The following is a 13,773-nucleotide window of genomic DNA, read 5'->3' as shown; positions in this document are numbered from 1 at the left end:
TGAGAACACTGAGACCAGAAGATTGACAACTGAGATGACCGACAGTTTTAAAGCCTGACGCTGACAACACCGACATGTTAAGGTAAGTGTGCGATAGTGACAGACTTTAGGGTTAGGGGCGGATTAAGTGAGTTAGGGTTAGGGTGCAGGTAAGGTAAGTGTGTGATAGTGACAGACTTTAGGGTAAGGGCGGGTTAAGTGAGTTAGGGTTAGGGTGTGGATTAGGTGAGTGTGCGATAGTGATAGACCTTAGGGTTAGGGTTTGGGCTAATGTTAGCACATAGATAGTTGTGTATGTAAGGTTTAGTGTAGGTTTGTAAGGTTTTTGGTGTGCTTGTGTTGTGTGTGTGTTTTTCCAAAAAGGTACTTGTTTTGTTTTGTTGATTGTCGGGATTGTGGTTTGTCAGGCATGTGAAGTTTCGTGCTTTTAAACTGTCAATCTTCCAGTCTCGGTGTTCTTGTCGTCAATGTTTTGGTGTGTTGGTGTTCTAAAGTAGACCCGAATTTACATATTGATAAAAGTTGTCTTATTATCTATACTACTTGCTAAGTGCTCCTTACATTTATGTTTAACAGATATATGGTGGTATTCATAGTCACTACTCAGATGTGTTAAGGCTATTCATTCTGTCCACAAATGAGTGCAGCTAGGCTGTGATTCACAGAGGCCACTTACTCTAACATGTGATGGTCACATTAGACAATGAAGTCCGAATTAAATGTAAAGATGAAATGATTTAACCCAATGTATGCTAATGAAGCATACTCTCACCTATTTGTGATTCATGCTGAAATTTTCACCAATTCCAGCTACCTTGCAATCCATGAAAATATTGTCACTTGCTGCTAGCCTTCCTATTTCCCAGTGTGAGTTGCTTGTCTTGAATAAGCCAAAGTCGGTTACGCTCAGTGATGCTCGCCAGCCAAGAAGGTGGAGATATAGGCAGAGGACAACCTACTGTAATTCTGATAACCAGGAGACACTTGATAGATTTAAATTGGACATGGACATTATAAGGGTCTTAGTGAGTTTGGAGATAACTACCATCCATTTTAATTTATTGCAAAAGGGATTTACTTACATTCCCATAATGGGGTCTGTTTTGGCTGAAGTGATTACTGATCTTAGACTTTTCACTTGGAAGCTGGGCTTGATATATCAGTTTGATAGTAAGGATGTTTAATGAGACAGCAATGGTGATTCTTTTAGAAGGAAGAGTATTATGATCCCACAGCCAAATACATTCATGCAGATTCTTACGAAAGCATGTGAAAAGGATATTTATAATTGGGTCAGTAATAAGAAAGAAATGCAAGTCAAATAACCTTACATGGGTTGAAAGGGAACTTTCATGTTCCCTTACAAGTGATAGAGCAACAAAGGTCATGAAGCCAGACAAGGGGGGAGGTTCAGTTATTTATGACTCTACTGATTATGTATGTCAGATATTCAAGCTTTTACAGGACATGAACAAATATTTTATTATCTCAATAAATGAGATCAGCATATTGTATAAAAAAATATTTATAATTATATGAATGGCTGTTGGAAAAAGTAATTACTGGTAGTATCTAGACATTTCTTTACAATGGTTCTCCTAGAATTCTGAGTTTCTTTAGGAACTCTTAAGATCCTTAAGGATGTTAAGAAACCCACTTTTAGACCCATAATGGCAGCAAGGGGTTCTAAAACCTACCCCTTAGCCATCCTTTGTAGATAGGATCATAGGTTCATAGGATGATACTAGGCTATTGGCCCAGAGGCCCTTATAAGCCTAACCAAGAAATGTTGCCAATGTTCCAACAAAGTCAGCAATATAATAATAATAAATATAATATAATTATAAAATAAGTAAAACATTTAACTAAGATCCATCATATAAGATGTTATTTCAAAGTTAACTGTCTTCTTTTTAAAATAAATTTAATGCTTACTGCGAGAGGGTGTCTTAATAATGAGTTAGAAGTATGTGAATACTCATGGATCACACTTTTAGAAGCTGGTTGTTTTCCAGGTTTAAATACAGCAGTAAGCATTAAACCTATTTTAAAAATAAGACTGTTAACTTTGAAATAACATCTTGTGTGAATGGATCTTAGTTAAATGTTTTACTTATTTTATGGCTATACTGACTTTCAGTAATATTTTACTTGTAAACCAGTCCAAACAGGAACAAATGAAACCATGAATTCCAAAGTGAAGCAAACGCAGGCAGGAAGTAGTAAATCCACACAGTTTATTTAGGGGAATAAGCGCTTTCATCCAAAACAGTTAATTTAACAAGAACTTCATCAGAAACAGTATAGATTCATCCTACACCAAATTTATGTAAGTAAAAGATGACATCATATCCTGTTTTGGAGCCCACATGTGTAAACACTCCCCTAATTTAAATATGTGAATATGCATATAAACACTATATTAGTTGTTGTTGTCTTTCGGCTTTTCCCGGTTAGGGGTCGCCACAGCTGAACTCCGGTCCGCTAATGATTAGCAGTAGATTTTCATGAACACTGAGGTGCCAGATTGAGATTCAATCTTCAACAAAGGCATGCTCATTTACGCATGTCTTTCGAACGCCCACCCAACCGCAGAGAGGACATACAGACTCCACACAGGCACTCCCCGCACTCCAGCCGAGAATCAAACAGGAGAACCTCTTGCTGTGAGGGAACAATGCTACTGCTGCACCACTGCGGAAGTTAACACTATATTAGTATCAAGAAATTAAAAATATATAAATAAAAGCACCTAATTATACACAAAAGGCATAAAAGCAATTAAAAAAGCAATATAAAATGTGAAAGAATTAGACAATTTTAAAAATGCAAACATAATAATCTTTTAAGAGCTTTCAGTTTTAAAGACTAGAGATAGAGAGACTTTCATTTAAATCTGGCCAGTATATCGAATTCAGGCGCATTTGCCATATTAATTCAAATTTTTCCACAAAATAGGGTCATGCACCACCTCTTTCTGATACAGATACAACTTGTGAAACAATAAATTTAAACGTGTCCTGGATTTAATGTGACATGCTTTGCTAGTGCAGTCACTTCACAATAATCTGTAATATTTCTCAGATGTTACCCAATCCTGTTTTTGAGTTTGTGTTCTGTCTTCCCCATATAAAAACATAAACAGTTAGAACATAAAGCACAATAAACTAATTTCTCACTGTTACAACAGCATTTGCGGGGTATCTTCACCTTCATATTATTGATTGTAAATGTGTTTCCTTCAAAGATATAAGGGAAAAATTTACACCTACCACATTTATACATGTATCCCCCACTAAACGGAAGGTGCCGATGCTCAAAGAGGTTTTTTAAATTAGTGCTTCTTCTAAATACACATGTGGGTCTATTCCCCACAAGCTCCCTAAGATCCCTGTCACCACTTAATAACTTCCACTTTTTTTGCAAAATGTTCTTAATATTAAATGCATAATTTGAAAATGTAGTGGTGAAACTGAAACGGAAGTTCTGTTTTGGCACATGTGTCGGGGTATTCAAATCCAATCCACTTATAGCTGTTGAACACTGTACAGAACTGGCAATGGTAGTATCTGTAACAGTAGATCTGGTTATATTCTGATTATAAGTAGAATTTAAGATCAGTAGAAAGTACCCATTACGCCTCTTATCCATAACTTCCCCAATCAGCTCATCTATTAGATTATTAGGGTACCCTCTCTTAGAAAACACGTCCTTCAATTTCAAACATTCATTCTCACATGGCTCCTACAAGGTCACCATATGAGCTGCCCTGACAAACTGGCCTTTAACCATAGCCCGTTTTTTGTGAGAAGGGGTGACTACTACTATAGTGGAGGAAGCTATTGGAATATGTTTTTTTTTACGATAAATTTCTGCTAAGAACCTGTAATTTATATTTGACTTTTTTCAGTAAAATGTCCATGTATGGAATTTCAGTATCACTAATACTGTGTGTGCACTTCAAGAATGAGGTCATCTTATTAATATAGTGCAAGAATGGTTCAACCTGATCCCTTGGTCCCTTTCACAAAATAAATATATCATCAAAGAAATGGGTATATGTATGGCAACAAGAAAAGGATGGTGAAGCCTTTAAAAATCACCTTTCCCATTTGAGCATCACTATATTGGCATAAAGGCCCCCACAACATGAACCCATTGTCACCCCTTGGGTCTGAAGGTAGTATTCCTTCTCAAAAATGATAAAATTACTTTTAAGTACCATATTCAGGAGTTGTGGATACATGTTAATTTTTTTTGTTGTGGAATATTCTTCAGATGTATGTAATCACAGAACCATTGTTCCCCTATTTCATGGGGTATAACTGTATACAAATCGACCACATCAACTGTTATCAGTAAAAATTCATTATCATATATTATATTATTCATTTTTCTTAAAAAATCCCAGGAATCAACACACAATTGCGATTCTCCCATTAGATATATTTTTAATTGCATGTCTAGAATATTTTACTTGTATATGTGTCTTTAAACTGAAGTGCTTAATACAAGTGGTCATGATTTTTTTATGGTTTGAATTTACTATTTAAATGAAGGCATTTGATCTCTCTTTTTTTTTTTACACACTGATGAAGGGTTGATCCCAAAAGCTTTGTGATTTTTTTTTCCTGTTTGGAATAAACGCTGCATTTTACCTCAACGCTTCCAGGCTTTGGATTTTTTTACTACTATATCATTCAGTATGACCCATCTACTGCATGTAGGATGTTTACTGTATGTTATATTCAGCACAACATGATCACATGCCAGTGTTGTGGTGAAGTGACCCATGTTGTCACTGCAGCTTCCACTTCCATTCCTATTATGACTAATGATGCACAGCTGGCAGCAGTAGTAAGGGACCGCATGCGTCAGGCTCATGCACAACATACAGCTGCACAGGTAAGAGGAGGCACCTAATCCAGAACTATTGATCATGGCATTCAGGTTAGTGTTTCCTTAATTGTACACACAGAGTGTAACTGATACATGCAGTGATATCTGTGGGCTATGCTGTATGGTGCATGATCTGCTGTCAGTGTTCATCAGACATTCCTTCTCATCTTTAAATATTTTTTTCAGAATACTTACTCATATTATTGTTTGTAAAAGTCATGCCTGAGTGCTCACTGACTCCTGTTCAATGATATTGTAAGGCAACATACAAGTAACAGTCACATTTTTAACTGTTTTGCACAATACACTCTAGTTAGGTGGTTTTCCTAACTATGCATATACTGAATGTCGTCGCATGGCTCAATTAGCAAAAAGTGTTAAGTCAGTATTTAGCATGAGTTAGTGACTTGCTTTTAAATAAAAAGTATTATATTTTTTTCATATTATGCAATGTTTCTTAGTTTAAAGTATGTATTGTCTGCTGAGGTACTCCGCTTTCCTCCCACATCCCAAAGACATGCTGTAGGTGGATTGGACACTTTAAATTGGCCCTAGGTGTGAGTGCATGTGTGTGTGTGTGTGTGTGTGTGTGTGTGTGTGTGTGTGTGTGTGTGTGTGTGTGTGTGTGTGTGTGTGTGTGTGTTTCTTCTGTGGAAGGTTAGGTGCTGCTGGGCTGGCAACTCGACACCATAAAACTCCACTGCCAATCATGATCGGACAGGTGATCCACTGTGGCGACCCCTAACTGGGAAAAGGCAAAAGAAGAAGAAGAAGATTGTCTGTTGAGGTAATACACATCAGATTATTATATTTTGTCATGCACAATAATTTGGGGCATCAAAAACAAAAAATATCATAATTTGTGTAGTGGTGAGGGTGAAGTGGCAACAGAGTTTGTTTACATGGCAGGATACTTATTTCAATCTATAATTTTCTTATTACTGTGTTTCCGTGAAAACTTGTGTATTACTACTTTTAAGTTTTAGGTAACTGCCATTTATAACAATGGCATAGAGCATTAGTGTTAATGACTGCAATCATATGTTGTGACATATAAATTTCTTTCCACGAGTCCATGAGATTTTAAGCAGTACCATTTCAGAAATGAAATGCATCCAATTGAAAATCCCCCCTTTAAATAAGTTATTCCCTTTCAGGTTAAATATTGACCTGTGTTTATGAAGTTCAGATTGTAAGTCATACTTGATTCACAGTAAGTTAATGCCAAATGCATCATACACATCTCCCAAAGATAGGTTAGGTGATGGTTCAAAATATTTTGAATGGGGTTGTCATGAGAGAAAATGGTGGGTAGGTCTGATGGCATGACCTACTTGATGCAGGCGATCCTACAGACACTGATATAACAGTGCCACAGGAATGTGATCAGGGCCTTGAATGAGAGGTATGGCTAGATCTAGATGAACGCTAGTGTGGCGTGCATGAAATCTGTTGTGCTTGTTTCTTTTCACTAATTACAGTACTTTCTTGAGAAACACTAGTAGACTTGTGTAATTTTACCCCATGAGTCTGGAGAGTAGCTCATCCTCTTCCCCTTCCCCTTCCAAAACTGACTGCAGCTTCAGTCTGATAGGTTCTAACTAGTATACGAATGTTGGCAGCCACTAATGCTTGGTGTTCCACCATATTAAGCATCAGTGTGATCATGGTATTATCCTTGCCCTGTGCCATTTCTAAGTAGTGCTGGAAATCTGACCATTTCCAGCTGACTCTCTGTGGCAGTGCTCTGAGCCCTAACAATGTCACGGCACATTTGCTGCTAGGCAGCCAATGCTTTAAGTGTTTTCTGGAGTAGCTGTAACAAATTCCTGCACCTGGCTTCCCTTTATAAAGATTTCACTGGTGTTACTATTACCACTGAATTTATGCCATTATCCTGAAAGTGTTCATCTGGGGTTGGTGATACTGGAGTAAAGGCTTGCAATGCCTGTACAAGCACGATTGCAACATCAACATGAACTTGACTTCATGATGCACTATCACTTCCTGCAGAGTTACTAACAAATTGTGTGGTGTGAGTTACAAATTGTGTGGTGTGAGCTACTGCCATTAAACTTGGGGACTGCTTGCCATTTTCCGCAAGCTATATCATAAATGCAACTATGCTATCATCATCATCATCATCATCATCATCATCATCATCATCAACAGTCATTCTGCTCTTTATATTCTCCAAATTTACTGGTATAGAGGAACTATTTGTGTTCGCTGCTGACCCTGTAAAAGTGGTTTGAAAACATTACTAATATAGAAATACCAAACACTAGTGTATGGTTATTAAGGAGTTGTGGGTGACACCTGCCAGGCACAATGCCTTCATTGTCATTCTTTGTAGATGTGGAAGATTCACCTGTAACAGTAATTGTTATGTGTTTAATGTAATGTTTAATGTAATCATACCACGTCAGCATTCAATTGTCTATAGAAATAAATGTTATTGTTTTTAAACCAACCTTCCTTTGCAGATGAGTGTTGCTGCTGCAGACATTACAGTATCCACACCACCTCTGATTATTCTAGTGCCATCATCTTTTGTATCATAGACATCATCACAGATAGAAAGGAGGTATTCCTCATGTTGTGTTAATGGAATAATTTCAGGAGTCCCACCCATACTAATATAGGCAAATACATTCCCTCACCTTTGCCTCTAGCACATCCTATCATATAATCTGCACTCCTCTTGTACAGTGTTAATCTGCAGTTTCTTCTACCAACTGTATTAATGCCCAGGATAACTTTGATTCCATGTTTTTGTCCTCTCAGCTTTTTGGGCCCCCCTTTACCAAACCGATGTTTCCCATGTGTCCTAAGGGCTGCCATGAAGATGCAGTTTTCCTCATGGCTGAGCTGTCTTTTCTCTGCCTTGATCCCTTGTTCTACAAATTTACTGCACAAGAAAAATTATGCCACAGTCATACACAAAAAACGTTTGATGTAATCGCCATTCAGACAAAACAACAATGAAAGTATGCCTGCCATCCTCATTAAAAAGATAGGCGTCACAAACTCCATAATTATATAGATGTGAAAAATCTCGGTCCAGCCAGGTAAAGTTGTGCTATAGTAATTCTGTACGATCAGAAACATATTCAGAATAGTAAAGCAATTAATTTGTTAACATACTCATCCTTCCTCTAGCCCCTACCACTCTCTTGTATTTATAATACTGTCATTATTCATTCATCAATGACACTCAAAAATCTCCAAGTAAAGACACCTGTATGTTGAGCCAACAAAACAGCCTTACCACTTCAGTACTTCATAATCAAATCACTGCATTTCTACCATGTATGCACAATCAAAATATGACACCAAATTAAATGATTTTTTCACTGATTATCATCTCTACTGTTGCTGTAATAATTTTCCAACCATGACAGATTTGCAGTAGTCACTAAAAACATTGTAATATGCCCATTATTTTGTTTATTTATTTATTTATTGGCATTTGTTTACTGGGATAGTCCACTGGGCCATGAAGGGTCCATTTTCAATGGAGGCCCGGGGAGAAAAGTTCCAAAAATATATTACATGAAAAGCTCTGAAATTACATGTAATAAATCAGAACAATTAGTATGAATTGTACAAGGTAAGTTGAGGAATTAAACAAATTAACATTAAAAGAGTCAATATACATAGCTAACATAGATGAGATAATAAACTTAGGAAAATTCTCATAATACATTTAGTATATGGATATTAACAATTGCTAGGAATTAAAGGTAGAGATACAGGGAAATTGTAACTTGCAAGGTGAAACGTAAAGGGTGGTATGGTGATGAAGCTTCAGGAAAAAAGGTAGTCAAGCATTTGTTACAAATTGAGGAAAATAGAGTGCCTGAGTAATGATTATAAGAATATGAGAGGAGCAGTGGGAGTAAAAGAGGTCAGGATTTAAAACTAGGAGGTGTAGAGCAGTTACAGCTCCATAAGGAAAAGAAGTAGTTATGTAATGAAGTTTTAAAAATGCAAGGTGTTGGTTGGATCTAACCATTACTGGAAGAGCATTCCAGTTCCTGGTGACTGAATAAGAGTATAGAAGTTTGGCTGTAGGTAGTCTTGGTTGGTGTATCTGTAATAGATGTTGATTTTCTGATCTAAGTGATCTTTTAGGAGGGTAGTGGCTGAAAAGAAAGGAGAGGGTGGGACAAACTGAATGTTTGTATACTAGCTTGTGTGCAGTTGATAGTTGTAGGTAGGAGACATAGTGTGGTACTTTGAAACAGTTAAGAGAGTTTAATGCTATACAGTGATGGATGGACTAAGAGACATTAGTAGCAAATCAAGTTTTGATTTTAAGGTTGATAGTAAGTTGGTGAGTAAAGGAGCACCATAGGTTAGAGATCTCTTAGATACGTGATATCAAGTTTTTTTTTTAGTAGAACGACTGAGAAGGTATTTGTGTCTGTACAGTATGCCAAGTTTTTGGTGAGTTTTGATGATGTTGTGCTGAACATGTAGGTCAAAATTTAGGTGTCCATCTATTATTACTCCTAGTAATTCAGTGTGGAAGACTAGTTCAACTGGTGTTTTGTTGTGAGAGAGTATAGTAAATTGGAATGTGTTTAGGAGGGAGTTTTTCTTCGGGGTAAAGACAATTATCTTGGTTCTGTTTGGGTTGAGTAGCAGCTGATTTTTAGCAAGCCAGTTTTCTATGGAGGAGAAGGCATGTGGAGTGTAATATCAGAGTTTGGGAGTGGAGTCAGCTGAACATATGATGGTTGAATCATCTGCATATTGAATAAGTGAGCCATGAGTGAGTAATGAGTGTAAATTATCGATAAAGATGCTAAATAGGAAGTGGGCCCTAGTATGGACCCCTGGGGCACATTGGTATGGTTGGGGAGATATGAAGAGAGGGAGAAATTCCATCTAACTGCTTGTTGTCTATTTGATACGTAGCTTGTGAACCAATTAAGTGAAGAGGAGGAGAGTCCAGTTTGACTGGTTTAGAATTAGTGGATGAGAGGTCCAAGAATAGGAAAGAGACAAATTTGCCTGAGTCTCTAGCCTTGTTGATTATGTCTGTGAAAGAGATTAAGGTAGTCATTGTGCTGTGACATGGTCTAAAGTTATGTTGTGTAAGTGAAAGAATTTGATTGTTGGTGGGAAAGTCAAGGAGTTGAGTTTGTATACATTTTTTAAGAATATTGGAAACGGGAAAGAATAGGACTAGGGAAGTAATTAGAGAGATATGAGGGGTCTCCACCTTTGTGGAGATGCAAAACAAATGACATTGTCCAGGTTTTTGGGACGTAAGATTCAAGGATGGATCTATTTATAAGTATGCTAATGTAGTAAGCAATTGTGTCTGCACCTAGTCTGAGGTATTCTGTGGGCAGATCATCTGCTGCATTACAGCTGGGTTTGAGTATGAGGATTAGTCACTTTATGGTCATAATTTTAGTAATAGAAACATTTATTGTAGTGAACTCACTAATATTACATCATTCTAAAATGTGTCAATTTAATTTACAATATTTCTACTATTTTCTCTTCCTTTAAAAAGCCCGTAGTTTCCTAAGTCATGTGCTGCCTACCTCAAGTAATTGCAAGTTAATACGATAGTGTTAAACTATTTATTGAAAATGTATGTCCACTTACACATTTTATATGCAAATTAGGTCTTTTAAGTTCATCTTTATAAATCACGGTAATATGAGAACATGTATGTCCACTTATGCACGTAAGTCTTTCTTGGCTGCTCATGAACGCAGCCTCGGGTTCACATAAATGCACTGCAGAAAGCGGCAGACTGCAGCAATCATCCGTAGTCCTATCACGCCACAGGAATGCATGAATAGACTCAAATATGCTCAAATAAGAATATATTTAGAAAAAAAAAAATGGAGTCATAGGCACAACAGTTTGCACAACCATGAAGTGCAATCTCTGCCCATTTAACACCATCTGGTACACCTTCTCACCTCAAACCACTCAACATTTAATAAAGACTGGTAATAATACACATAGGAATATTTATTTCTAATACCCCCCCAAAAATATATATATATATATATATATATATATATATATATATATATATATATTTTTTTTTTTTTTTCCTGCTGCTCTGCTGAATGAATAAATGACAATCTCTGCCATCTAACATTATATGGTAGACCTTCTCACATCAAACCAGTCAATATTTTAAAAAAGTGTGTAATCACACATGCTTGAATATGCCTTTCTGCACCTACACCTCAAAAAATAAATGAAAATGTCCAGCAATTGTAAGTTATATAAAGAAAAATGATGTGAATGTATTCCTCAAAAAAAAAAAAAACATGTATGTGGCAAAGCATTTTTAATGAAATCAAACTTGCCAATAATAACAGCACTTGGTCTAATTTCCCTGCTGGTTATCTGGGTGTGGTTAAGATGATGTCACATCCCAGAGAGAGAGAGTGGTTCTAAACCTCCGCCAACAGTGCCATCACAGGTACAATGACCTACAGAAGCACAGGCCCAACCAGCTGGCTGAGTGGGTTGACCAGCCTGAACACAATCCACAGACTGTTACATGCAGTGCATCATATTTTAAAATATCATGCCACCAAAAGTGCAACCATTTGCTTGTAACTTGCAGTAAAGGGAATACTGACAGAGTGTGAAAACTTAGATATCAATAAATATTTAAACAAATGCATTGTATGCAAGTAAAGCAGTGAATGAAATGCCTTGCATAACATTACTACCAAATTCAGAAATATTATGGAATAAAGAGGTGGAATACAGGTAAAAAACACTGTCTTATGTCCTGTCTTTCTAGCTGAGGAGGAAATAAATTATAACAGATGACAACAGGAAAGGAGAACTGCAAGGATGGATGAAGAAGATGATAAGCATGAATAAAGTAATAAATAGTACTGTGTGTTCAATTAATGCCATTAATATAGATATATATATATATATATATATATATGGTTCCACTTCATATCATCGAAATTTCATTTCATCAAAATTCAAATCACTGAGACCAAATCATCGAAAACTCATTTCCTAACCCCCACTGTAGTGCGACCTTGGAGTTGGTATATTTAAGTACGGGGGGGCGGAGCCCCTGACATGGGGGGTGCAGGGGGGCTTGCCCCCCTGCATAAACGTAGTAAGCAGTGTCTGGGATGTTATTTCTAGTTGCTTTATAGTTTTCAATGATTTGAGATTCGATGATATGAGTTTTCGACGAAATGAGTTTTCGAAGATTTGGTCTCGGTGATTTGAATTTCGATGAAATGAAATTTCGATGATACGAAGTGAAACCATATATATAGATATATATATATATATATATATATATATATATATATCTATATAAATACATACATATGTTATATATATATATATATATATATATATATATATATATATATATATATATATATATGTATATATATATATATATATATATATATATATATGTATATATATATATATATATATATATATATATATACACACACACACACACACACACACACACACACACACACACACACACACAAACACACTCACACGAGTCCACTTTCAAATCTCTAAATACTGAAATACCAAATTTCAGTATATCAAGACGAGAAAGTCAAAAACCCACTACAATGAAAAAGTAAAAAAACGAACATCAAAATACTAAAACTTCATAATAGCAAAGTTTCAGTATGCAATGCTCTGTTTTTCAATACAATCTCCACCACACAAACAAACACGCACACAAAACAACACAGCCTACAACATAACAAACCTACAGAACACACACACCACAAAACCCAAGAAATCTACGTGTAAGCAGGGGGGCAAGCCCCCCTGCACCCCCCACATCCCTGCTACTTATATATATCAACTCCATAAACAACATAGCTAACCCACTGCTAAGTGCCCTACATGTCCACTGCTCACTTTCACATGTACACCCATTAAAAACACGCACACACTATACCTGTACAAAAATCAACACTTAAACACACACACACACACACACACACACACACACACTCTCTCACCTACCTAACCCAACCGCCTCCTAACACTTCCAAAAAGATTAAAATAAAACATTAAAACCTTTAAAAAATATTTCTGGACATAACCACACATCAGCCACAATGCCTACACCCCAGAATACACTATCCCTTAAAGAGACACCACACTATAGGCTACACACCACAACTACCGCAAATTCAAAAACCTAACAGTGGTTAACATGCAGTTTCAAAATACTGAAATTCGATAATTCCGTTTTTCAAGATTGCAAATTCAGCCAGTTGAAGACTTTCTTCAGCAAGTTCAAGACACACTGTCCCAGACAGTGCCAACCACTGCACTACCACAGGCCCCTACCCCCTCATCATTGGGGTCCTCCACCATCTGGTCCCAGTTGGTGCTCCACTGTCTAGCAGTGGAAATGTATGAATCTCTGTGGACTGGGGACATCTGTTGGTGTCACTTCCTCACCCCTTCTTCCCTTATCCTTTCTCATATACCCTCATACCTATTTCCCACCCACACTACCCTCTTATATAAAAAATAATTTGAAAAAATAGGGGTGTCTATCCCTGCTGCAAAACATTGTACCCCTCCTCTCCCACCTCCTCTAGCAAAACCATCTTGATGTATTCCTGTGGTGACACCCTTTTTGTGTCTCTTGATTTTCAATCTTTCCTATCTCCCCTTTATTTCACTCTTTAAAGTAGTCAACAGGATATCCACATAAGAATACCCTAAATAAAACATTTAAATCCCTTTATTTTTTAAAAAATATTAATAAGGAAAGTTTTGCTGTCCATCGCTTTCCTTACGTCTTTCAAAGGTGACTGCACATAGCCACATCCACCCACAGTTTCTGAATACATAACTAAT

At 36.8% G+C, this 13,773-nt stretch overlaps 1 protein-coding gene across 1 annotated transcript in view; it reads right to left on the bottom strand.

The window, feature by feature from the left end:
• The window catches only part of IMPG2 (interphotoreceptor matrix proteoglycan 2), a 1,485,782-nt gene that overhangs the window by 816,511 nt on the left and 655,498 nt on the right, over positions 1–13,773 (bottom strand). The window contains exons 5-6 of the mRNA XM_044072040.1: positions 7,563–7,810; positions 7,022–7,137 (exon numbers count right to left, since the gene is read on the bottom strand). Of these exons, the coding sequence (XP_043927975.1) occupies positions 7,022–7,137; positions 7,563–7,810 (364 nt within the window). The remainder of the gene's footprint in view (positions 1–7,021; positions 7,138–7,562; positions 7,811–13,773) is intronic.

The sequence above is a fragment of the Protopterus annectens genome, chromosome 5.part0 (assembly GCF_019279795.1).
Source record: "Protopterus annectens isolate FY-2018-M chromosome 5.part0, PAN1.0, whole genome shotgun sequence".
Taxonomy (NCBI): Eukaryota; Metazoa; Chordata; order Ceratodontiformes; family Protopteridae; genus Protopterus; species Protopterus annectens.
This window is presented reverse-complemented; position numbering and strand designations above follow the sequence as displayed.